This window comes from Malaclemys terrapin, chromosome 13 (assembly GCF_027887155.1).
Source record: "Malaclemys terrapin pileata isolate rMalTer1 chromosome 13, rMalTer1.hap1, whole genome shotgun sequence".
In the NCBI taxonomy this organism is placed as follows: domain Eukaryota; kingdom Metazoa; phylum Chordata; order Testudines; family Emydidae; genus Malaclemys; species Malaclemys terrapin.
This window is the reverse complement of record NC_071517.1, coordinates 5,920,130-5,946,605: the sequence shown is the minus strand read 5'-3', so window position 1 is coordinate 5,946,605 and position 26,476 is coordinate 5,920,130. Positions and strand designations below refer to the sequence as shown.

At 38.6% G+C, this 26,476-nt stretch overlaps 1 protein-coding gene across 1 annotated transcript in view; it reads right to left on the bottom strand.

The window, feature by feature from the left end:
• ABCA5 (ATP binding cassette subfamily A member 5) overlaps nt 1-26,476 on the bottom strand; it is a 57,690-nt gene that overhangs the window by 6,589 nt on the left and 24,625 nt on the right. The window contains exons 17-36 of the mRNA XM_054047156.1: nt 24,654-24,773; nt 23,477-23,678; nt 22,110-22,279; nt 20,551-20,678; nt 17,532-17,669; nt 15,937-16,050; nt 15,020-15,190; nt 13,916-14,029; nt 10,607-10,744; nt 9,914-9,988; nt 8,958-9,049; nt 6,895-7,018; nt 5,928-6,045; nt 5,705-5,796; nt 5,362-5,537; nt 4,823-4,898; nt 4,634-4,728; nt 3,221-3,340; nt 2,852-3,001; nt 921-1,000 (exon numbers count right to left, since the gene is read on the bottom strand). Of these exons, the coding sequence (XP_053903131.1) occupies nt 921-1,000; nt 2,852-3,001; nt 3,221-3,340; nt 4,634-4,728; nt 4,823-4,898; nt 5,362-5,537; nt 5,705-5,796; nt 5,928-6,045; nt 6,895-7,018; nt 8,958-9,049; nt 9,914-9,988; nt 10,607-10,744; nt 13,916-14,029; nt 15,020-15,190; nt 15,937-16,050; nt 17,532-17,669; nt 20,551-20,678; nt 22,110-22,279; nt 23,477-23,678; nt 24,654-24,773 (2,493 nt within the window). The remainder of the gene's footprint in view (nt 1-920; nt 1,001-2,851; nt 3,002-3,220; nt 3,341-4,633; nt 4,729-4,822; nt 4,899-5,361; nt 5,538-5,704; nt 5,797-5,927; nt 6,046-6,894; nt 7,019-8,957; nt 9,050-9,913; nt 9,989-10,606; nt 10,745-13,915; nt 14,030-15,019; nt 15,191-15,936; nt 16,051-17,531; nt 17,670-20,550; nt 20,679-22,109; nt 22,280-23,476; nt 23,679-24,653; nt 24,774-26,476) is intronic.

Below are 26,476 nucleotides of genomic sequence, written 5' to 3'. Positions count from 1 at the left end.
CATTTTGAACTGATCTGCTAATACAAGGTAGTTCTGAGACTCCTAGGGATGATGTTTAAATTATCTGTACAATGCCAGGGCTGTGAGAGCGGATATTCAGACAAATACACAAAGGGTTTCTTTCAAAAGGAATATACAATCGGAGTTCCATATTGCAATGACTCACAAAAGTGTGTGCATTTGGTGGTGGGCACATGGGAAAGACAAGGTTACAGTGATACAAAACATGCTTTTGGGGTCTGATCAACACCACTGACGTCACATTTTCAGAGATGTTAAGGCGAGAAGGGACCATTATGTTAATCTATTCTGAACGGCATAACACAGGCTATAAAACGCCATCTGGCCATTGATTTACCATAGCATCTCTTTAAGAAATGCATCCAATTTTGATTTCAAAGATTAAACAATGAAAAAATCTACCACATCTCTTGGCAATCTGTTCCAGTGGATAATTACACTTGCTGTTCAACGTTTGCACCTTATATCCAGTTTGATTTTTTCTAGTGTCAACTTCCAGTCATTGAAGCTTGTTGTGTCCTTTGTCTGCTAGATTAAAGAACTCTCTAGAATTAAAAATATTCATCCCCTGTAGCTATTTATAGACTGAGACGGGAACTGAACCAGTCCTTGTTGCATTCACATCTGTTTACTTCTTTTTACCTTGAATTGTGTACATAGGTTAAGAGTACAGCAGGGTTACAGAAGTTAATGTGTTATGAGGAAAGAAAGTTAAAAGGGCAGGAGTCATGGAGTGGAGGTTAGCATTAAAAAGCTAACCAAACCAAGTGAATTTTGAGGAAAGATTTGAGTAAGAGTAACGTTACATGGTACACAGGATCAGGGAAAATATTACAGGCTGCATGGTAGGCAAAATGATTACTATTTACCTTGCTTGCTTGGCAAATACTTGGTCTTACCTTCTTCCAGTTTAGAAAAAGACTGAGAGAGCGACTGTACATCTTCCTTAGGAATTTTATATGCCAAAATGGAGGAAAAACTGAAAAAAAAAAAAAAAATACAGTGTGATATTTTCCCAGGCCAAAATTGCTGAAAGCAAAAGGAAAGAAAAAAGTTTCACATGACTGAGCATAAATTCGTTTTCTAAAGGAGTAGGCAACGCACTGTAAGGTAATCCTATCGTGACACAGGGACATAGGAATTACCATTTTGGATCAGATTATTTGGTCCACTAACCTGACAGAGACCAGAACCAGATACACAAGTGTTCTCCTACTGGTTTTTGAACGTTATGATTCCTGATGTCAGATTTGTGTCCGTTTATTCTTTTGCATAGAGACTGTCCGGTTTGACCATCATAGGACCTAATCACGTCAGCCACGCCGTCAGGGGCTCGTTCACCTGCACATCTACCAATGTGATATTTGCCATCATGTGCCAGCAATGCCCCTCTGCCATGTACATTGGCCAAACCGGACAGTCTCTACGCAAAAGAATAAACGGACAAAATTCTGCCATCAGGAATCATAACATTCAAAAACCAGTAGGAGAACACTTTAACCTCTCTAATCACTCAGTGACAGACGTTAAGGTGGCAATTTTGCAACAGAAAAGCTTCAAAAACAGACTCCAACGAGAAGCTGCTGAACTTGAATTAATATGCAAACTGGATACCATTAACTTAAGTTTGAACAGACTGGGAATGGCTCGGTCATTACACTAATTGAATCTATTTCCCCATGTTACAGTATCCTCACACCTTCGTGTCAACTCTTCGAAATAGGCCATCATGATTATCACTTCAAAAGTTTTTCTCCCCTGCTGATAATAGCTTCTCTTAATTAATTAGCCTCTCACAGTTGATATGGGTACTTCCACCTTTTCATGTTCTCTGTATGTATAAATATCTTCTTACTGTATGTTCCATTCTATGCATCCGATGAAGTGGGCTGTAGCCCACAAAAGCTTATGCTCAAATAAATTTGTTAGTCTCTAAGGTGCCACAAGTACTCCTGTTCTCTTTGGTGGAGAATTCAAAAATCTCCCAACCACCTGGTTTAGTCCATTTAAAAAGGGAAACTCCAAGGTCACATCCTAAGAATTAAGAGGCTTAAAGAGTCACTTGGCAAGTGTTTGTTACATCCCAAATTTCTTGGACTGGGGCAGGGGTAAAGATCCAGAATAGAAAATATGTCACCATATGATCTCCTTTCTGAGGTTGACCTCTCCACCAAAACTGCCCCACCTGAAAAAAATTCTTTGGGAATTTCTATGATGGCCTTTTCCTGGGTCCTTGTGAACAGTAAACAAAGTAGAATAAGATATTACTGTTAAGAGTTTGCATTTATCCACTGAGAAATTCAAGTAATTTAGTGTTCAGTAGATTTATGGAAGAACTCTTGACGACGGGACAAAAGGGATGTGGGCCAAACGCTGAGGCCTCCTAGAAGAGTCTGAGGTACCTTCGAAGGTATGCATCCGAAGAAGTGGGCTGTAGTCCACGAAAGCTTATGCTCTAATAAATTTGTTAGTCTCTAAGGTGCCACAAGTACTCCTGTTCTTTTTGAGGTACCTTCAGCATTTGCAGGACTATAGGTACCATCCAAATTTCTTGGAGTGGGAAAGAGATCACTCTCAGCAAGGAAATTACCAGTCACAACTGTTACACAAGCATAATTTTGGTCTTGCTATCAATAAAGGTATTTTTCTTTGCTAGCTCTCACGACATCTTCTCTTTCTTAAGCTTATTTTTATATATATTTTATTTAAGATGTGGATAACATATCATCACTAATTACTTACTCATAACACACTGACAAAAATGAAGCATGCATTAATACAAATATATTTTTTCCTTGTAAGGACTGGTCCTCTATTTAATAACTTTTACCTTTCCTGATGAGATGCATTTGGGAAGATGTGCAAAATATGCCTGTGAAGACACTCCACCTGTTGTACGCCTGCTGTTTCTTTTAATTTCATTTCCAAGAAATAGCCTCTGCCAAATTTACTCTTTAGATGCTGAACTGAACCAATACACCTACAGATTGTTGAGACAAATGTAGTATGTCATGTAAAAAAAAAAAGCAGAGCTGTTTTCAATAGTTTCTTTTTATGAATTAGATTATTTTGAGAGGCTTGAGATGAAAACAAATGTGGCTGTCCTTTTTTTAATGCTATAAATGTGTTCAAGCTGAGACACACCATTTTTTCTTTTACACAAAAGTTCCAAATATGCATGGACTACTAAATACAATACCTTAACTGTCCAGATACCAGGATTGCAACTCGATCACACACAGCTTCAGCCTCTTCCATATAATGAGTGGTCAGAATAGCTGCTCTCTCTTTGTTTTTAAATGCTGCTCGAATTGCCCTCCTGAAAATTAATGAATAATAATAACTACAGCTACAAATTACCTTTAACATGACATGTCATATGTTGGGAAAATAATACTTTAGTTATAATTAACACAAATCCTCAGCCACATCATCAGCTTTTTCCATTCTAGGGCAAAGAAAAGCAAATGTATCTATTTCTTTTCAGTTATTCTCAATCAAAACATATTAATGTCAGTATTTTGCAGGGATTTGGATGCCCACTAGTCTCTTAATCCCAACAGCCTTATTATTAAAAGAAAACGCTAATTTAAAATGAAAAGTGAATACTGTGTAGGCACACAGAAGCAGTTACTGATCCTGTATTGAATCTTGCCTATGCTGGGCCATGGGAGGACATTTCACAATTTGGGGGAAAAGGAGGAAACATTTCCTTGGTGGGTTATTTCTCTTTAAAATGATGAAAGAAGCTGCTCAGAAGTTTGGATTGTCAGAGTAAGTTCTAGGAGAGATGGGTTAGTAGGATAAAGAGCAGTTGCAATGATCAAATGTGCACGATAAATTCTTTTATCACGTGGTTCTGCAATTTGTCAGCTGACTCTGGAATTCATCCCATGGATATTACTATGACAAGCATGGTATATCCTGTACCAAACACACAAAATAGTTTGCTACTTGGCTTCCAGAGGCACTGCCTCTTTCTCCATCCTTTGTTACCTCACTGGTGACAAGCAGAGGAGCTCAAACTGGAGCTCCTTTGGTTTAACCTCATAGCTGCGCATTACCCAAGAGAGTCCCACAATTCTCCTTCCCATCACATTACAAAACCTACCTAGTTTCTTAGACATCTGGGGAGGGACAGTTGCAGGAAAAGGATGAATTTGAGGAGCTTGGTTTCTTATTCATCAATGGGGTGATATTATGGAGGATTCTATTCTTTTTGTCCATTGTATTCTAATTATGATGAATTTTAAGTTGCTGTGAAAGCACGGAGTTGCGAATGTATGCTTTTGATTGTTATAAATCAAATGAAAGATTTATCTTCAAAGGGAAATAAACTATTAATCTGCAAATGATTTGAAGACAATATGCAGATGAAAGCAACGTATACAAAGCTAGATTCTCAGCAACGCACAGAGGTAGCTGTCCTTCATGCTAACAACAGTTACGCACATGAATGAAAAGAAGAAAAAATACTTATGATTTGCCTATACTAATCTAGGACATATTACCACTTTGAGCTTTGGAGTAAGAGTATTATTACCATATTATCCTACAATGTAGTCTCTTTAAAAAAAAGTCTCTTGTAAATGTAGCATAATATTACACTCACCACATGTGCTGTTTGGCTTTAGGATCCATACCAGTAGATGGTTCATCTAGCAATGTAATCTGGGGATTACCCAGCATACTTAGTGCAAAACATAACTGACAGGAAAGAAAGAAAGTTAAATATGATTATACAATAGGCCTCATGTTATGAAAATACTGAATTCAACTTTTTTAAAAACCGTCTTCATACCTTGCGCTTAATTCCGACCGCTAATTTCTTTGTGGTTTTCTGTAGATGGGCTTTCAATTCAAGGGCCCTTGCAATGCTGCAAAACACCCAAGGCACAATGCTGTCTCATCAATCACCGAGAACATTGTTTAAGAAAGCAGATTATTAACCCTCAAAATATGCTTTGTCATTCCTCTTAGTACAATTGTTAAATAACTGATTACTCTAATTACAAAAATTATTCTAGTAATGTTTTTTTAAAAATTCCGTATAAAAGTTTTTACATTACTACATATCTTATGCCTCTCACTTAGAAATCAATGAGCATGCTGTATGTTTTCAAGGTGAAATAAAGATGTATATAAAAATCAAAGGCATTACATATTGTTGGTTTTTTCCCTTCCAAACCATGGTCACCTCTTGCTCAAACTGCTAAAAGCAGTCAACTATAGTCAGATAAAAACGGAGCACAAGAAACCTATGACATCTATTGCTAGACTATTAAACAGAACCCAGTTATAATATGAATGCAAGCAAAAAATGCTGCAATTAGTTTTTACCGTTTTACGACTTCTTCCACATCAGTTTTACTCATTCCTTTGATAGATCCATATATTTCAAAATGCTCCTGCAATGTAATATCTGGCCAAAGTGGATTTATTTGAGGACAATATCCCACAAATTTAGCAGAACTGTCCTCACTATTCAATCCTAAAGAATAGTCTCCTATCAGCACCTGTGGAAAAGACAGTCCTTACTCAACAGTATTTTTATGGGTTTTGCAGGTCTTTATAAAGACCAAAAAATTATTTACAGATGCTGGTGACCAAAATGGTAAGAAAACAAAAACAAAGAATAGATAGCTCAATTCATTTTCTATTAGTGTTCAGCCACATACTGTACCTGGCCAGCAGTTGGTTCAACGTCTCCCACCAGCATATTAATCAGTGTGCTTTTCCCAGCTCCATTTGGTCCTAGCAATCCAAGTATTTCTCCTGAATAAAATAAATAAATAAATAAATAAATAAATCAAAATGACATGTTACCCATGTGACCCAAGAACAAAAAGGAACTGCTTTTTTCCTGAAAAATATAGTAGTTCAATGGTAACTAATTTAATGCCAACCTTTTTTTACACAAAAAGAGACGTGTTTAGTTGCCACTTTCTTTATTTTTCTCCCAAGAAGAAAATCTTTCCTTTCATCATATTCTTTATGCAGACTGCTGACCAGAATTGCTGGTTTCTAAAAAACAGAAGATAATATATTAATTATTTTTTAAAATATAATGACAAAAACACTCTCGCCAGTGGACAAACTGAAAGTTTATCAGCATAAAATAAGATTTTTTGACATTTACCAAGGTTAGATAGCTAGATTAGATAATCCTGTCTTCTTAGTAAATCGTTGCATTTCTGCTTCACCATGGCTACACTTCTTTCTTAGGGACAAGCAGGGGTTATCACCATTATCTCCACTCAGAGTCCCTGTTTTTCACGTCTAAGTCCTCATTGTCTCTATACACTGCAAAACCATTGTAAGAATCCGATTCTGCACCTGACCACTATGCAGACAACAACTGCTGGGAAGCAGCAGCAGAATTATGCTCAAGATTGCTGTCAGAGTTGCTCATGTACAGTACACAGCACATCTCCTCCTCCTCAAGGCTTGATCTCAGTGGCACGATGCACCTAATTCCTACTAGCCTGAAGTGTGAGTACCCATTAGCTTGGAATCTAAAAGTACCAACCCAGCCAGACACAGAGCTGTTCTTACGGCAATAATTCTAGGTTTTACCATGGGTAAGAGGTGGTAAGTGGAATAAATTAACACACACAAGGAAGGCGCTGGAAACAAAAGAAAATAAGCACTGACATCGTGTGAAAAAAATAGAATCCTATTTGTTCATCTGAATTTTTTAATACAAAATAATTCAAATATAACTAATTCAGAAGACGAAACCAATATCTCATTCTAATATTTCCAATTAAGCATTAGTTTATTATTTCAGAGCTGGCATATGTTGATTTATTGACAGCAATTTTATCTGATCTCACCCTGTCCCCTGTGATTCAATCATAATTACACAATTACCTCATCACAGCTCTGGCAGGTTGTCATTTCTTTGACCCACAATCTCTCTGCCTTTACATCTTCATCCTCATTCTCATTATGTGGATCATCTCGAAATTTCCATGTTTTGATCTTTGTAGAAGTTCTAAAGAGAGGAACAAATATTAATTTATGTTCAGTCTTTAAACAAAGCTCCCAGGGATTTCACTGGAGAGCTGCCCGATTATGGACAGAAAGATCGAGTCCTTTGTGTTTGTTAGGCAATAAACTCATGCAATTAGCCATATGTGAAGGGGAGAAAAAAACATCAGTGGAAAACAAGTCTTTAAAAAAATAAAATTCAGTTGTCACTTAAAAAGAACTGTATCAAAGGGAATAAGCAAAAAAACTGCACTAAAATAAGGCTCACACCATAGAAGATCAGAACATTTAAATGTAAACAAAGCCCTTTCCTGTTGATTCTTAGCTACAGAAACCAGTGAATATTAAAATTATTTCACAACAATTACACTAGTCTTACTGTTATAAACAATGGGGTAAATCTCCAAAGCTGTTTATGATGAAACAGCTGTACAATTTCTATTAGCCTCCACGAACAGTGTGCAAATAAATTTCACAAGCAATATTCAAAATGTTCCCATTACAGCTCCAGTCCTGTTAACACATGAGCAGGTATTTGACCAGTTACAAAGGTTTTACTTCTGGGGGAATTGTGTGCCAAAAATTTAAAAATTCTGCAACGGAAAATTAAAAATTCTGCACACAGTATTCTTAAATTCGGCAAAATTCTGCATATTTTATTTGTCAAAATAACACAATATAATCACACCAGTATGAACAGATTTTTTGGGGGGTGGAGAGAAACTGTTAGGGAGTTTCCCCCATGCAGACCCTGGCTGACCCCTAGCCTCTCCAATTCAATCAGGCACATGTGTCCCTACACACATTCCCCCCATCCACATGTCCCTCCACCTCCACTCAGACATCCATCCCCATGTGGCCCTGCACCTCCTCCCCCTGTCCCCATGTGGCCCTGCACCTCCCTCCTTCTGTGGCTCTGTGCCTCCACTCCCATTCAGCCCCTGCCCCAGTCTGTCCTCCCCCACCAGCCCTTATGAGCCCAGTCTGTGACCCCCTCAGCAGCCCCACGCTGTCTGTCTCCCCATAGCCCCTGTCTCCTGACCTAGCCCTACAGGTGATGTTAAGAAGGCTCTGCATGCTCTCTCTCCTCCTAGCTGGCTGCCAGCAGCTGCTGTGTTCTATCGTCACAGCGCCGTCTGGTGGGCATAATGTAGAATTGCAGCAACTTTTCAGCAGAAGCTTTTTTCTGTGCAAAAAGATTAAAAATATGCATGTACTATGGCGCAAAATTTCCCCAAGTGTAAGGTTTGCAAGATCAGGGCCCTTGTTTTCAAAACAAATATAAGGAAGTACATCTTCACACAGAGCAGTGGAACTCATTGCCATGGAAATTTGTGAAGGCCAAAAGTATAATTAGGTTAAAAAAAGAATTAGATAAGTTCACATTGAATAGGTCCATTGACAGCTATTAGCCAAGATAGTCCAGGATCCAATCCCTGTCCGTAAATTTCCAACTCCCAAAAGCTGGGACTGGACAACAGGGGATGGATCACTCAGAGTTGCCCTGTTTTGTTATTCCCTCTGAAGCATTGGGCACTGGCCACTGTGAGATGACAGGATACTGGGTTAGATGGACCATTGGTCTGACCAAGTATGGTCGTTCTTATGATTTTATGGCGTTAATGTGAGTTGCACAAACACATTTTATGAGGGAATGACCCTTACATTAGTCATTCTAGCAGAAACAAATTATCTAAATTATGTCAGATACATAGGTTTTGATATAAGGATGATGGCCAGTACAGAACAAACAATGTCTGCACTGTTTTAAAACATCAGTATAATGCAATAGGTTATATTACTCCAGTGACAAAGGGATTTTTGTTTTATCTTTGGTGTGCCTTCTGCTGCACATTAGCTACTCCCAGTTAGTGCCACCAATACTATCTTAAGATGGCTTTCTCAATACAGAATAATAAAAGATCCTATTAACCAACACAGACCTGAAAAATGGGTCCTCTCTTATCGATTTACCTCCATTTTTCACTTCAAGATATCGCAGGAGGAACAGCCACACTACACATTGCAAATAAGGCTAAAACAGACAGAAAAACAATTTCAGTTAATCAAAACATTTCTAGCTTCTTGAGGCCAAACGGTTGTCCAGGGGATGAATGCTATGAAATGTTGATTCCCTCCCAGCATGAAGGTGTTCATGACAGATTCCAAGGCAGTAAAATCGTGTCACTAATTAATTCCATTGGAAGAGGGGTATATTTCCAAAAACTGTTTCATATAGCATGAGCATATGTGTTGTTATAATTAGAATATACTTCCAGTTATGTATAAAATATAAATTAGTCATTTAAGAGTGAAATATGATTTAAATCAGTACTTTTCAATTAATATTTCAGAAATGGTTTTCTGAAGTTTGGTCCACAAAACAGAACAGAGAGGAGAGGAAAATGTTATTTTGTGACAACTTTCTCTTTTAAAGGAGCCACTCAAATCTGTCGTAAGCCAAACCTTTTATTACTACGTGAAGGCTGTAACTTGGCCTCAGGTAAATGAGCCAGTATGTCTCAGTCCAGTTCCTAGCAGAGAAGAGTCTATATCACAAAAACAACATCTCAGCTGGGCACTCATTGACAGACTCGAGAGGGAGGCTAATGACTGAACACACAAAGATTGAACACTTCCATGATCCCAACCAGCAATCTTATCGTCCAAGGGTAGGGCTGAGCCACACTGTTGGGGCAGTAGGTGTTGAGCTGAGGGAGTGGGGCAGCTTATGCTGCTGTTGCCTATTCTGTAATCATTTTCTGGCTGCAGGGCAGTAGTTAATCCACTATCTCTTATAAGCATTAAATAAAATTCTGAAACACCTTACAACAGGAATGTCTTTAGGAAGTGGCTTTTCATTCAAAGTTAACATTTCTGACAAATAACTGGTGCTTACCGCGATAACTGCTACCAAGAGTTTGTCCCAGGGGTCATGGTATTTTTCATTCTTTTGTAGGTGTTTCCGTGATACCTGACAATGTGATGAAAATTTACACGAAGAACTTTTCATCCAATGCTACGTTTTACAGCTAAATTTATTTGCAAATTATAATGAACTACTGAAGACAATTTATTTATGCACTTTAGGAGCCTGATTCAGGTTTGCACTGGCTTTACATCAGTGCAATTCCATTGACTTCTGTGGAGTCTCTGCTTGTTTACATGGAGGTAGAGAGAGATCAGAATCAGTACCAATGTATTTTGTCAATTGCAGACTCCCAGTAATCAATACAGCTCAACTCGACAGACAGATGGACATGGAATTTGCCTTTATGTATTTAACAAATGCTCTGTTTCTTCCAGCTTCTGAAACTACAACATTTAGCTTATAACAAGGAGGTAATACAAGCAACTTTTTCAGCAGTTGATGCTATTTATAATCCATTAAATGGCCATCAGGCATATTACAGATCAATGCAGAAGGCAAACTCCCCATTCACTTACATGTAGATCAACCATATTACTTTGCAACATATATATGTATTCTGCTAACCCATGTACTAGTGCCCCTGAAGTGACTTTCAAAGTTCTAAAGTTAAATTCCTCATAAAAAGGAACCAACCAACATCCCAATACCCCAAAAGCTTACCTTTATAAAACTAATCAGGCATCCAATAAGAGGATAGATTGGAATGAAGGCACAGAAGACATAATGAAAAATGGTGGTTACCATGAAATATCTCATAAAGAATGCTACTTCAGTGACAACAGTAGAGATCAAAGCAGTCTAAAAAAAAAAAGAAAAAAAAAATTCACGTATTTTTATCCAAGCCTATCTCACAAACTGACATGGTCATAATATTTAATACAAGTTGTGACAAGTTAGAAAACTGTCTGTATTATTTCTTAGGAATGTTATGTATGACTCGGTTTCCATGTTCAATTTTATATTGCTGCCTGACTCAATGCAGTTAAAGCAGGCTCTAATGAGGGGTTGTTAAGGTACCTAGGATGGGTAAAACAATGACACAGATGAGACAGCTTCTCAGGTACCTACTGGGCCTTCAACTGGGGGAACGAATCTACCTGGCTGGCACCAACCAAATTAGCATGTTTTCATATCCGCCCTCGCCTTGAAATAGGAAAAGACGCTGAGGGGTTAAAAAGGTGCCATGGCAGAAAGGGAGGGAAGAAGTGGTCAGCTCAGCTGGAAGCTAACAGGGACACAGTCAGCACACAGCAAGGCTGACATACATAGATTCATAGATTCATAGATTATAGGACTGGAAGGGACCTCGAGAGGTCATCGAGTCCAGTCCCCTGCCCGCATGGCAGGACCAAATACTGTCTAGACCATCCCTGATAGACATTTATTTAACCTACTCTTAAATATCTCCAGAGACGGAGATTCCACAACCTCCCTAGGCAATTTGTTCCAGTGTTTAACCACCCTGACAGTTAGGAACTTTTTCCTAATGTCCAACCTAGACCTCCCTTGCTGCAGTTTAAACCCATTGTTTCTGGTTCTATCCTTAGAGGCTAAGGTGAACAAGTTCTCTCCCTCCTCCTTATGACACCCTTTTAGATACCTGAAAACTGCTATCATGTCCCCTCTCAGTCTTCTCTTTTCCAAACTAAACAAACCCAGTTCTTTCAGCCTTCCTTCATAGGTCATGTTCTCAAGACCTTTAATCATCCTTGTTGCTCTTCTTTGGACCCTTTCCAATTTCTCCACATCTTTTTTAAAATGCGGTGCCCAGAACTGGACACAATACTCCAGCTGAGGCCTAACCAGCGCAGAGTAGAGCGGAAGAATGACTTCTCGTGTCTTGCTCACAACACACCTGTTAATGCATCCCAGAATCATGTTTGCTTTTTTTGCAACAGCATCACACTGTTGACTCATATTTAGCTTGTGGTCCACTATAACCCCTAGATCCCTTTCTGCCGTACTCCTTCCTAGACAGTCTTTTCCCATTCTGTATGTGTGAAATTGATTTTTCCTTCCTAAGTGGAGCACTTTGCATTTGTCTTTGTTAAACTTCATCCTGTTTACCTCAGCCCATTTCTCCAATTTGTCCAGATCATTTTGAATTATGACCCTGTCCTCCAAAGTAGTTGCAATCCCTCCCAGTTTGGTATCATCCGCAAACTTAATAAGCGTACTTTCTATGCCAATATCTAAGTCGTTGATGAAGATATTGAACAGAGCCGGTCCCAAAACAGACCCCTGCGGAACCCCACTCGTTACGCCTTTCCAGCAGGATTGGGAACCATTAACAACAACTCTCTGAGTACGGTTATCCAGCCAGTTATGCACCCACCTTATAGTAGCCCCATCTAATTTGTATTTGCCTAGTTTATCGATAAGAATATCATGCGAGACCGTATCAAATGCCTTACTAAAGTCTAGGTATACCACATCCACCGCTTCACCCTTATCCACAAGGCTCGTTATCCTATCAAAGAAAGCTATCAGATTGGTTTGACATGATTTGTTCTTCACAAATCCATGCTGGCTGTTCCCTATCACCTTACCACCTTCCAAGTGTTTGCAGATGATTTCCTTAATTACTTGCTCCATTATCTTCCCTGGCACAGAAGTTAAACTAACTGGTCTGTAGTTACCTGAGTTGTTTTTATTTCCCTTTTTATAGATGGGCACTATATTTGCCCTTTTCCAGTCTTCTGGAATCTCTCCCGTCTCCCATGACTTTCCAAAGATAATAGCTAGAGGCTCAGATACCTCCTCTATTAGCTCCTTGAGTATTCTAGGATGCATTTCATCAGGCCCAGGTGACTTGCAGGCATCTAACTTTTCTAAGTGATTTTTAACTTGTTCTTTTTTTATTTTATTCGCTAAACCTACCCCCTTCCCATTAGCATTCACTGTGTTAGGCATTCCTTCAGACTTCTCGGTGAAGACCGAAACAAAGAAGTCATTAAGCATCTCCGCCATTTCCAAGTTTCCTGTTACTGTTTCTCCCTCTTCACTAAGCAGTGGGCCTACCCTGTCTTTGGTCTTCCTCTTGCTTCTAATGTATTGATAAAAAGTCTTCTTGTTTCCTTTTATTCCCGTAGCTAGTTTGAGCTCATTTTGTGCCTTTGCCTTTCTAATCTTGCCCCTGCATTCCTGTGTTGTTTGCCTATATTCATCCTTTGTAATCTGTCCTAGTTTCCATTTTTTATATGACTCCTTTTTATTTTTTAGATCGTGCAAGATCTCGTGGTTAAGCCAAGGTGGTCTACAGACACACTGACTTGAGACCCAGGGGCTGGGAGAAAGGTATGTGTAACTTGGTGCCCAGAGAGAATGGGGGACACCAATGTTGTCATGTCTACCTAGAGGAATGCCAAATATGGGTAAGACAACATGCATATAGGTCTTTGTTATTTTTAAATCCTCTTCTCTCAGCTGTGTGTACCATCTGAGCATCTTTGTTTTGAAGAAACTATTACTGACCACTGGCTGCCAAAACAGAACTCTGGCTCAGTTGCACCTACTAGGTAACATGGTTGGCACCCAGAGAAGTGTAACCGAGAGACACGGTTGGAGAGTGGCTGGACTGCAGGATCCTACACCAAAGAGAAGTGGAGGGCCAGGCCTGCTACCAGAAAGGGGTGCACTCGAGGGACTGGTAGATGGTCTCTGAAAGAACAGCCTCCCCAGAGATTGTGACACAAGTAATCCCTTGTCTTATTCCACTCTGAGTAGAACTATTCAAAAGCGTCTGTTGCTGTGGCAAGGAAGAGAAGTAAAGAAACATGTATATTGCCTCATATTTAAACCATTTGTCATTTACTTAATTTCTTTCCTTTTCAGTTGCAAACTAGAGAAATGTCAAATGGTTTAAATATGAGGGAATTATTTTCCAAAAATGATAACTGAAAAAAATGTTGATTTGGCTTTAAGGGAAAAAAATGTTTAAAGTTAACTAAAAACAAGAGGCTGACTTACCATTGAAAAAATGAACGACCAAAATTCTTTGGTATTTTGCACTTTTTTAAAGGTGAAAGAGAGCACGTAAGTGAACAGCACTACTGATGGTACATAGCCAATAAGGCAGAAGATCTGCAAGGGAAAAAAAGACATTCCTTAGAAAGATTCATCATATACTGTGCTGTCAGAATACTCATTATACCCAGGGGTACAAACCTGTTATTGACATTTATTTTGTAAATGCCTGAATACTTTGAGAGTACATTTTCATCTCCAGTTGATCCTGTTAGTTAACAGCTAATTTAATTGTTTTGAGATGCTGTACTCAGCATTATATGGGCTATTAAAACTTTCTGATAAAAAATGCAAGCAGGGCAGCAAGTCCCATCTCTCAGTTAAATTTAAATCTTTTCTTTAAATCATTTCTCAAGTGGCACTATTGGGTCTCACATAAACACTAATGATATGCATATTTTGGTAAGTGTTGCAAGTCTCATCCTCAATTAATTTCACTGACTTGCAGAAATTAAAACAAGAGCAGGCAAGTTGGAGGGAGGGATGGAACCACAGTCAAACGATAGCATGCCAAGTATGAAAAGCTCAAAGGAAAACTCAAAGTTTCATAGTTCTCACCTAAGAGAAGAGGTCTGGCTCCAGGGTCCTGAAACATGGACCCTGGAAGGCCTGGGCTCCTCGGCCCCAGGGCGGGGGACCCTGGAAGGCTTCACCAGAACAGGGGACTCTTGTAGCCTCAGCTGTCAAGGAGCCACAAGTGTGGGAGTTGGGGCTCTCAGCTCCCTGTCAATCTGCCAGGCAGGCTGCTGTGAAGGTGGGAGCCTGGAAGTTTGGAATCCCCAGTAGCCTAGCAGGTGGGCGTGCTGGTAGGAAGCCAGTCAAGTTACTAACAGAAATCTGCCTGGTAGGCCAAGTTCCGTCAGAACTTTGTTAAAACTGAACAGCCTCCATGAAATATTTAGATTTCAGCGATCTGGCAAATTCTGGTGAAATAACGTTTGGGTGAAATTTTTCCGACCAGCAAACAAAAATGAACACGTCATATTTCTTACACATTTTGATAAAGGACTTTAATGAGAACAGAGAAGTAAATAAAACTAGACTTACAATAGCAAGGAACTTCCAAGTATCAAAATAAACACCATGATGAAATGCAAATAAGCTTCCTATCATCAGAACAAGAATAATGAAAAATAAAGGAAAGTCAATGACTGCTTGTCCACTCCAGTAAGCAGATGGATAAAGACCTGAGATCTTAAGTTGAGTGTAAGCTTTGATCTGTTAAAGGGAAAGAAAATTACAATAGGTGTCAAAACTGCCACAAATGGCAGTAATGTTAATTCTTATCAATGCTTAAACAACTTGGGCCTAATTCTGCTCTCAAATAGTCAGGCTTTACACTAGCATCATTCCAGTGTCTTCACTAGAGTTATTCCCAATTTGCAATTTTTAGACACCAGGGGAGGAGGTCTGTGTAACCACATTTTTTCACAAAAGGACTTGTTAGTTTTGGGAAGAAGGGATAGAAGCAAAACACCCAGTAGGAATATGGACTGAGTGCCCTCTATGATCCTACTTTCTTTAGTTTCAGCTGTGCATCCAGCTGGTGGTAGGTTATGAAAAGACTAGTGCACCCAATTCCATCTCCAAATCTACAGCCAGTTCTTCTATATGCAACCCCCCCTTGTTTCTGCTTGCATTCATATAATTTGTCTCCACAACTACTTGTTAAGTCTTATATAAAATTTAACTTATGTACATTTATTCTTGGGGTAGGTGCATCCAGTAAACACTTTGACACATTTAAATGTATTTGAAAATTGAGGAGTCCTGACACCACTTGGTTCTGAAGTTGTTGTATACTCTACAAATCATCCCACCATTTTGGCCCAGACAACAGCCATTACCAAGTTATTACTGCATGATTATATCATCCAGTAATGACCTTAGAAGAAGGTTTTATATTCGTTTACATACTGAAGATTTAAAATGACCCAAACTGCATAGTTCAAATTGAAGATTACCTTATGGTTTTCTGCATTTTCCATGGCAAAATATGGTGGCACCCCCGTTACAATGATTCCTAGTAACATTGCTTGAAAAAAAGCCTCCAGTCTGAAAACTGTGTCATCAATTTCCTGAAAAATAATTAAACTTCAACACTGGGAAATTAGAATATCCTAGAGACAAAAAAACAACTCCTCAAACTTTCTTTTTAAAGTTTCTAACCAGGATTTCCTGTGCTCTTGTACCTAGACTCCTAACAATGCCACTTTAGTTACAGCTTATTATAAAAGCTGTATACAAAACTTTAAAATATGGCAATGCACAAGCCTGTTCTATCTATAAGTGACGTTTATGATATGGACGGGACTGATTACCATTTAGTTCCAAAAGAGGATAGTTCATAGCTGCTAAGACCTTTTGCACAGCAGCTGAGATAAAAACACTGCGATAAAGTTTTGTGTAGATTTTTGTGCAGTTTATAAAATCAATATATTCAGAAGAGAAAGAAAATGGATAGTTGGCTAATGTAACCGTCTCTTTGCTATCCTTGATTACTGCAATCTTGCTCCTCTCAAGTCTATTGAGAATTTTGCTGTTAAGATCATCTTGTTGCGCTAATCACATTATCGCACATTTTGAGTCTCTCTTCTGTCTCTTTGTTCATCTCCCCATCAAATACAAGCTTCTTGAACGAAATCCAGGCCCCAGTTAAGTCAATGGCATAACTCCCGTTAAATTCAACAGGACTAGGATATCACCCTTTGTCTTTATCTTTAAGGCCCTTCAAAACTGAGACCCATCCTACCCAGGTGATCTAGTAACCCATCAAAACATTGACCTCCACCTTCGTTCTGCCAACATTCCCAGCCTTCACTGCCCACCAGATCAACCCAATACAACTGTGTGCTTTCTCCCAGACTGTGCCTTATACGTGGGAAAAACTCTGATAAAATTCTACCTTATCCTGTTCCAAATCCCTCCTTACGACTCACCTCTAATCAAAGCTAGGTGGGTGACAAGCTCTGATCACTCCTCTTGCCCTCTCCCTTTCCCACTCCATTTCTTGCTATCCCCAACAACCAATTAAAAAGCCCCAACCTACAGTACATAATTAACAAAGTTGTGCTAGTTCATCACTATATTAATTTGCTTTTGTGTCATATTTCAACCCCCTACTCATGCTCTATTTGTGTCCTTAGATTTGGGAACATCTCTTGTCTATGTTTGTAGAGTGCCCTGGATTGGGGCCCTCGGGCATCACCATAATATAAATATTTACTACGTATAATTATATTAAAAAAATCTGAATATGATTTTTGTAATTCAAAGTTGTACTCCTTAATGTGCAATGTTTCATTACCTTAGAGGCTTTAAATGGTGAAAAAGATAGTAATAAAATAGGCTTGAATTAAATGGCCACACGTGGAACTTTATTGAATCATTTTGACTTATAGCTACATTTTTTCACATGCTCCAATACAGGGCTAACCTCAAGAAGTGCCTAAATATTCAAAGCCACAAAACTGCATGCACAACTGCGATTTTGCTATTGTTTCCTTTGTAATTATGCAATTTTAAGCCTATGATACCTCCTGATTTGAACTCCACCTACTTGAATGAATGGGTTACTCCAGATTTGAATATTCTCAGTCACATTTAAGTTGTGGAGAAACAGGTTGCTAATGATGTTCATCAAAACAGGCAAAGAGTGCACCATAGTACTGTTGAATACAGCTGTAAAAATGTAGCTCTACAAAAAAAATATTTTCAATGTTAAATTTGCAGCATGAAGGTTAGCACTGAGATATCGTTGGAAGATTTATTAAAAACCCTTTGTACAATATAGTACTCCCTAAAGCATAGTGTTACTAACACTTATCCTAATGCAGTAAAAATATTCACAATCTAAAGGATAGAAACTTAACCAAATTAATTCCAACGAAAATAACTTTATGAAAATGTGCCCTTTAGCTACAAGGTTGGTTGTTAGCTAACTTTAATACTTGTTTGGAGTACTGTTACAGCAGGGTTGGGTCCCATGCTCTTCGAGAGACAAGGTGGGGAGGTAATATCTTTTATTGGACCAGCTTCTGTTGGTGAGAGAGACAAGCTTTCGAGCTACACAGAGCTCTTCCTCACATAGCACTTGTGACATACAAGGGGCAGATAGTCAACTGTATAAACTGTTATAGTCCCACTGAAGTCAGAGCTATAACAATTTACATTAGCTGAGGCTCCGCCCGTTCTGTAACAATCTGATGTTAAGTTTACCAAGAAATGGGAACAAAAGGCAGGACTTTAGTATTGCAAATTGTTTCCTCTTAGTAACATGAGGTACAATCCACATTTCTTCAAACCTTACCATGTTCTTCCACTTCAGATCACAAGTTGGACTTGAAAGACAGTGCTTTGATTTACATATTAATACACGCACTCCGATACACGCACTTCTCTTTCCATACTAGAGCGTTGTTGCAAGAGCAGTTTGGGTGAGCTGCGAAGGTGAACTGAGAATGAGCTGACAGTCTAATATGAAAAGAGACCGTGTTGGGTGCACAGATTTTGATGTTTAATTAGAAAGACCATTTAAGTAAAATATACTTAAAGAAATTCCCTCATTTACAGTATTAATCCATCGTTAGCATATGCTAAAATGTCTTATTTTACTAAAATTTCCAGTCTAGTAATAGACAAGCTATCTTCTGCCAGGCAAAAAGCAGTATTTTCTTCATTGTGTTATTACCCCACATTTTTAAAAGTTCTAGAATTAACTTATTCTTAAAATACCTTAAGTGTCTGGAGATGCTAGTGGAGGTTCAGGTGCATAGCACAGACTATATGTAACTGTTGCTATCACCCTAATTTAAATTAGGGCTGTTGATTAATCGCAGTTAACTCACGCAAACTCAAAAAAATTAATTGCAATTAAAAAAATTAATCGCGATTAATTGCAGTTTTAATCGCACTGTTAAATAATAGAGTCCCAATTGAAATGTATTAAATATTTTGGATGTTTTTCAACATTTTCAAATATATTGACTTCAATTAGAACACAGAATGCAAAGTGTACAGTGCTCACTTTATATTATTATTTTTGATTAAAAATATTTGCACTGTATTAAAAAATAGTATTTTTCAATTCACCTCATACAAGTACCATAGTGCAATTTCTTTATTGTGAAAGTGCAACTTACAAATATAGATATTTTTGTTACGTAACTGAACTCAAAAACAAAACAATGTAAAACTTTAGAGCCTACAAATCCACTCAGTCCTACTTCTCGTTCAGCCAACCATTAAGACAAACAAGTTTGTTTACATTTATGGGGAATAATGCTGCCCCCTTCCTATTTACGTCACCTGAAAGTGAGAAAAGGCATTCACATGGCACTTTTGTAGCCAGTATTGCAACGTATTTACATGCCAAATATTCTAAACATTCGTAGGCCCTTTCATGCTTCAGCCACCATTCCAGAGGACATGCTTCCATGCCGATGACGCTCGTTAAAAAAATGATGTGTAGATTACATTTGTGACTGAACTCCTTGGGGAGAACTGTATGCCTCATGCTCTGTTTTACCTGCATTCTGCCATATATTTCATGTTATAGCAGTCTCGGATGATGACCCAGCACATGTTTATTTTAAGAACACTTTCGCTGCAGATGACAAAACGCAAAGGAAGTACCACTGTGAGATTTCTAAGGATAGCTACAGCACTCGACCCAAGGTTTAAGAATCTGAAGTGCCTTCCAAAATCTGAGAGGGATGAGGTGTGAAGCATGCTTTCAGAAGTCTTAAAAGAGCAACACTCTGATGTGGAAACTACAGAACCCGAACCACCAAAAAGGAAAATCAACCTTCTGTTGGTGGTATCTGACTCAGGTGATGAAAATGAACATGCGTCAGTCTGCACTGCTTTGGACTGTTATCGAGCAGAACCCATCATCAGCATGGACGCATGTGCCCTGGAATGGTGGTTGAAGCATGAAGGGACATATGAATCTTTAGCACATCTGGCACGTAAATATCTTGTGACGCCAGCTATAACACTGCCATGAGAACACCTGTTCTCACATTCAGGTGACATTGTAAACAAGAAGCAGGCAGCATTATCTCCTGCAAATGTAAACAAACTTGTTTGCCTGAGCGATTGGCTGAACAAGAGGTAGGACTGAGTGGACTTGTAGGCTCTAAAATTTTACATTTTTTTTTTAATGCAGTTTTTTTGTACATAATTCTACATTTGTAAGTTATATTTTCATAATAAAGAGACTGCACTACAGTACTTGTATTAGGTGAACTGAAAAATACAATTTCTTTTGTTTTTTACAGCACAAATATTTGTAATCAGAAATAAATATAAAGTGAGCACTGTACATTTTGTATTGTGTTGTAACTGAAATCAATATATTTGAAAATGTAGAAAACATCCAAAAATATTTAAATAAATGGTATTTTATTATTGTTTAACACTGTGATTAATTTTTTAATCGCTTGACAGCCCTAATTTAAATATGAGCAATAGTATCGTCTCCTGAAAACATCTTTCAGAGAACAGAGCACCAAAAACTACTTCTGAGGTACCCAGAAAAGGCCAGCAGCACTGTAACACATGCCCATCTTACTTACCTTTTCTGAAAGCGACACATTTAAAGCTGCACTGTGGGGTGCAGCTGACACGTAATCGCTGTCATTGAACATCTCAGTCAATATCTTCTGGCTTCTGAGAGCACTGATGAGATTATCAATATTTGATCCTAATATAAGACAATAAAGAAGCACACATGACTATTCATCACAAAAGTATTTTGGTTGCATGCAAACTTTACACTGAAATTATGAACGCATTTATATCAAGATAACAAGAGAGAGTAGTTTTCCAATATCATCTTCTTTATGAGAAGTTACTGTTGTTTCTCTCCATGTATAGACTCTTCAAATATTTTAAATAGTGCTTATGTTTTTATTTCAGCTCCCTCCTTCAATATCCACACAAAACTTAGAAAAAGGGAAGTTTTGTTTGCTGTGTACATCAAATTAAAGTAAATTATAGTTCAGAAATGGTTATAAAAATATCAGGGGGCACACGGATAAGTTTGGATAATCAAGGTTTCAGTGAGAGAGACTTGTTTTAACTAGAGAGTTATTTATTATGGATAGGATATTACTCTGGGTACGTCTATACCCAGCCGCAAGTTCGGCGGCTGGCAATCGAACTTCTGGGTTCGACTTATCGCGTCTTGTCTGGACGCGATAAGTCAAACCCAGAAGTGCTCGCCGTCGACTGTGGTACTCCAGCTAGACGAGAGGAGTACCGCGGAGTCGACGGGGGAGCTGCGGAGTTGACGTTGGAGCCTGCCTGCCGCGTGTGGACCGAGGTAAGATCAAACTAAGGTACTTCGAACTTCAGCTACGTTATTCACGTAGCTGAAGTCGTGTACCTTAGTTCGATTTGGGGGGTTAGTGTAGACCAAGCCTCTCTTTTGGAAAACAGCGTTCAAACAATGGAGGTTATAAGGTATATGAATGGTGTGTGCCTAAGATATTGGACACAATGTGTTTTTCTTATTGTCATGACTAAAGGTTCATGGACTTTACTCAGCAAAACCTTAAAAAAATAAGGGTGGATGAATATGCAATTTAACCACGCAACTTTTAAGGTGGACTTTTCAAACGTGCTCAGCGTTGGCCTAACTCTGCTCCCACTGACATCAGTGCTGGGAACTTCTGAAAGTCCCACCCTTAAATTGCATAGGTGGGTCATTTAAGAAAGCCATTTTCATTCCCATAGCAGCATATAGAGTCAGAATGCCATGCAATGGAAAGACTGAAGAATTTCTGGATCTTAATCATACAGCTCCTGACAGCAGTTTTTAATCAAGTTTGGATAGAGGTTCACTCAGCTTTAGTTAGCACCCATGACTGATTAACACTGGAATGTTCCCATTTTAAAGCATATTAGATGCTTTTATGTTGTCTACGTTGCAAATTAAAAAAATTCAACCACCAGCCATTCATTGCAGTGATCATTCTTGAAGCTCCAGGCTACATTCCCCTCCTTTCACGTTCTGTATGGTTTATTGTCTCATACCAATGGGATGTTAAGTTTAAAAAGACATTATTAAAACTGGAGTATTAAATACACATTAGTAAACCAGTATAACTGTATTTGCTTTTTTTCTTCTCACCTGTGGAGTTCTGAAGGAGGAGACTTGTTTTGTACCTGTAGTAATTTTCTCCAGGCTTCAGCAAGTACAAATCTGGGGAAAGTTTGATGGGAACCACAGGATTTTTGAAGTAGTGATGTATAAGAAACATTAAAATCTGAACTACAAGAAAAACTAAAAAAAGCAACAACCTGAAAGAAATAAAGTGATTTAAGTAAAGTTCAGTGGAAACTGATCCTAATTATTTGCATATTATTTAAAACAAGTTGTCCCCCAGGTGTCAGTCTCAGGCCCACAATAGATAAAGACATTATCATTTTGGTTAATGGAAGTCTAATCATGAACACCCCGATTCAGTCCATAGACTACAGTTAACAAAAACTAAACACATAAAAGGCAAAGCTCCTTATTGACTTCTTACCGTAATTAAAAACTGCTCTGGAAAAAAAAGCAAGTGATGTTGGAGGCTACAGCAGGCAGCAACATAACCAAAACAGTACATACATCATATTGTCGTCAGTATTATCTACATTAGAGGCTCATGCCCAGGGAAGCAAATATTCATCAGCAGCATCAAGTATTATGATAGCCATGCTTTTATATAGTTGTCCTGGGCCTCAGAAAGGAAAAGGTTGAGAACCCCTGTTCTACAGTGTCCCCACCATTGCAATCTTTTTGATTGTAATCACTCCCATGCCCTGATTTCACATCCTCCCCCGGCCATTTAACTTCATCTGTCTTAAAATCATTTCACTTTACACTTGCCATCTTTCAAAAAACTCTCATCCCTACTGCCTGCAGCTTTCTGATGTCTGTTTCATTTAATGCAGCTGCTCCCAGACCCTAGAGTAATACTGTTAGTACACTGGTGTGATAAATATTCACTTTGGTACCAAATATAATGTTTTGATCAGTGCATATTCTCATCTGTTTCTGTGCAGCACTCATGGCTAAGCCACATCTTTTAGCCTAATCCTTGGTGGAATTGTCGGCACTGATCAAGCTTCAGCAGCACATATAAGATTCCACTTGTTCTACATCTTCTGCATTTCAACATTTTTTCTATTGTCCCTTTTCCAAGATGCAACCACTAAGTCTTCATTGTAAGTTCAAGCCTACTACACTGATTTTCCATGGTAGCAAAGAGCACGTTTGTCGGTTATATGACATTATCTCCATAAACTAAAGAGCTTAACTCCAATGTCACGCCCTCCAACTCATCTAACGTTCTTAATGTCCAGTTTAAAAAACATGATGAAAAGCTACATTATACACCACAGGTATAAAACAAACTACTAAAAACATATCTAAGCATGTTTGCCATTTGAACTTCTGACACTCATAAATGGATTTTGGTAAATGAAACGGTAAGCCATCTTAATACTTACATAATTCCCAATGACTTATTTTCACGTCTTAAGTTAAGGAAGTGAACCTTTGCTATAGTAGAGACCTGCTGTTTCCAGAGAGTTGTATTGCTTACTGCAGATGATTTTGTCTCAGAGAGTATCAGTAGGCTTTGTTCCATCTCATCAAGTGATTTTGTATCCACTTCCTCGCCTGCTGACTGGGAATTAAATATGCTATAATCTATAGGGAAAGAGAGGGGCATATAAACGAAACATAGGATTTACCTTTCCTGATGAAGTCAACGGATCACGTCATGTAGTATCCTGCCTTCAGGAGTAGCCAAATGTTGGTGGTAGAAATGCATCTAAACAAACTGTGCAATGTTGTACAGAAGCAGAAAAACCCCTTTCTGATTCCCTACGCAACCAGCATACACGCAAAAGATGGAGATTTTAATTAGCCCAATTAATTTAGCCTATGCAACTACCAATATTGCTAGATAACATGGATTATTCAGCTGTTAAACTCTTTCTAAACAACTTTCCGAATATAGGATAGTTCAATACCCGTAGTTAATAACAAAGCCTAGAAAGGTGAGAATACTTTCATCTATTAAACATGGAACATAGAGGGGTATTGCTTACTTTTGGAGTAATCTCCTAAATGATAGCAAGAAGCATTTCAAACAGGCCTCTGATTTTACACCCAGAATCATATGGGTTGCAATTAATTGTGGGTATAAATGATGGTTAGATATTTAAATTCTATTTACAGGTACAAATATATTTTTCCAATCAAGTGGCTGGTAATCTAAATTGTATTTCCTGTGTTCACAACTGAGTGCAAGTTTCCATAGGGAAACGTATATTTTTGAACTTTCAGCCTTATTTAAAAAAAAAAGGACATTAGATTTAAGGACTCTGAAATTTATCCCTGTACAGAGGTTCAGCACAAGACCTGTACAGCTCTGGACCTCAGACAGGGTTCATTCTCCAACCTCTTTGCCCTTTGTTTGCTGTTCTGGTCAGGTATTTCAAGGAGCCCACAACAGCATGTGTTCTTAATTGTCACATACTGTTTGATGTAAAATTCTATGACAGGACATTTGTGTTATTTCTGCTATTCATAGTGAAAAAGTGCTCAATACAATTTTACAAAAATGAACCACGACTAATCAAGTCACAAAGGAAAAAGGTAAATATAGTTACATCTCACCTGCTTGATCAATTTCTGCTTCAATTTCCAGCTTCAGGAACACATCCTCCAACGTTGTCATGGAAACTCCATAAGTAATAACACCCAAATGTGAATGAGTGTCTAGATCAGAAAATAATCCTGTAGAGGTGAAATAATGTGATTGCTTGGCAACAAAATTACATTTGCCCACCAGAATTGCCTCTGATTTAATAAAAAGCCAGAGCATGCCCCACAAGGTGAGACTCTTTAACGAATACACACAATATATGTACAATATGTTAATTATAGAGACCCAGGCCATGGTGCTATAGTTAATGCTGAGATGAGTTTTGCGTTTAAAGCAGATCTTCAATCAGTATGTTAGGTATGAGACACATTCTCCCCAAAACAACAGCATTTACTCTCCAAGTACAAAATGAATTTTTTGAGAACTTACAAATAAGTCCATTAAATAGTTTATGAGTTAAAATTAATTTAAAAATGAACCCTTAAAGAAATGTAGCACCTGTCAGACCTGTGCTTTGTCCCAAGTGGTCTTAGTAATAGAGCTCAGTGACATTTTCTGAATGGTTTATTCACAAAAAGATGCATACACACTCCACCCCCTCCATACACACCCCTGAAACTGCATGTGTCTGTGTCATTTTTAGCCCAGTGGTTGCTTGGGTTGTAGGAGACCCAGGTTTGAATCCCCACTCTTGAGCAGAGACATGAATTCAGAGCTCCCCCTTCTCAGATGAAGGGTCCTAATCACCAGGCTACAGGCATTCCACTCCCAATCTCTTCTGTTGAAGCTGCTCTACTTTTTATGACTACATAAATATTCATTGGGCCAGGGACAGAGATAGAATGACTCTCTAGATTGGAGTTTAAGGCCTTAAACTCCACCGCTTAGGTAGGAGTTGTCGATTCCAGTTTTCTCTCCATCTGATTCAGAGGAGGATTTGACTCTATATGTCCTACCTCCATGCAGAGTATTAAGGTATGGAAGTGCAAAGTCAGAGCACCCAAACAACCTTGCAAGATCCCTGCAATATATTTTACATCTATACTCTCAACCTGAACTTCATTTTAAAGCAGTTTTTGTCTGGGATTTGATTCAATCCATTGTATTTGTTCCACACTCCCTCTCTCATAGAAGCAAATTTCCCTGTGATGACACAATGTCCTTTCCAGCTCACAACGGGCTGTATGGCTCGTATCTCTTTTGCCATCCGTACATTAAAATGGTCCAAGTTATTTTTTTATTTCAATTTGATAAAAGCAAAAAGGGCGTGCGTAGTACAAGAGCTTTATCTTGGACCACGAGGAGGGTCCTCTGCATTTCCATTGTTAAAACCTATCCTCCTCTGCTTTACGTATTTACTGCCAAAGCCTCACCTCACAGTTAACGTACCAGGCTTCCTGTCAAGGAAGGCTAGGCTGCCTTGAGCAGCTACTAGGAGAAAGAGGTGATGAACCCTCTCTCCTCCAGATGCTGAACGCAGTCCCTAAAGCAGTCTTAGGGCTTGCCTACACTTGAAACAATACAGCAGCTGCACCACTGTAGACACTACCTACGCCGACGGTAAATCGTCTCCGGTTGGCGTAGATAATCCACCTCCCCGAGAGGTGGTGTCTAAATTGATGGAAAAATTCTTCACATCAAACTATTGCTGTTTACACCAGGGGTTAGGTTGGTTTATCAACGGCATTAAGGGGGTGTGGATTTTTCACACCCCTAAGCAATTTTAGCTGGATCGACCTAACTTTTTAGCATAGACCAGGCCTAACTATGTCAACACTATAAGTGCTCCAGCAGCACAACTATGATGCTGTAGTGTAGACACTTACAGTGATAG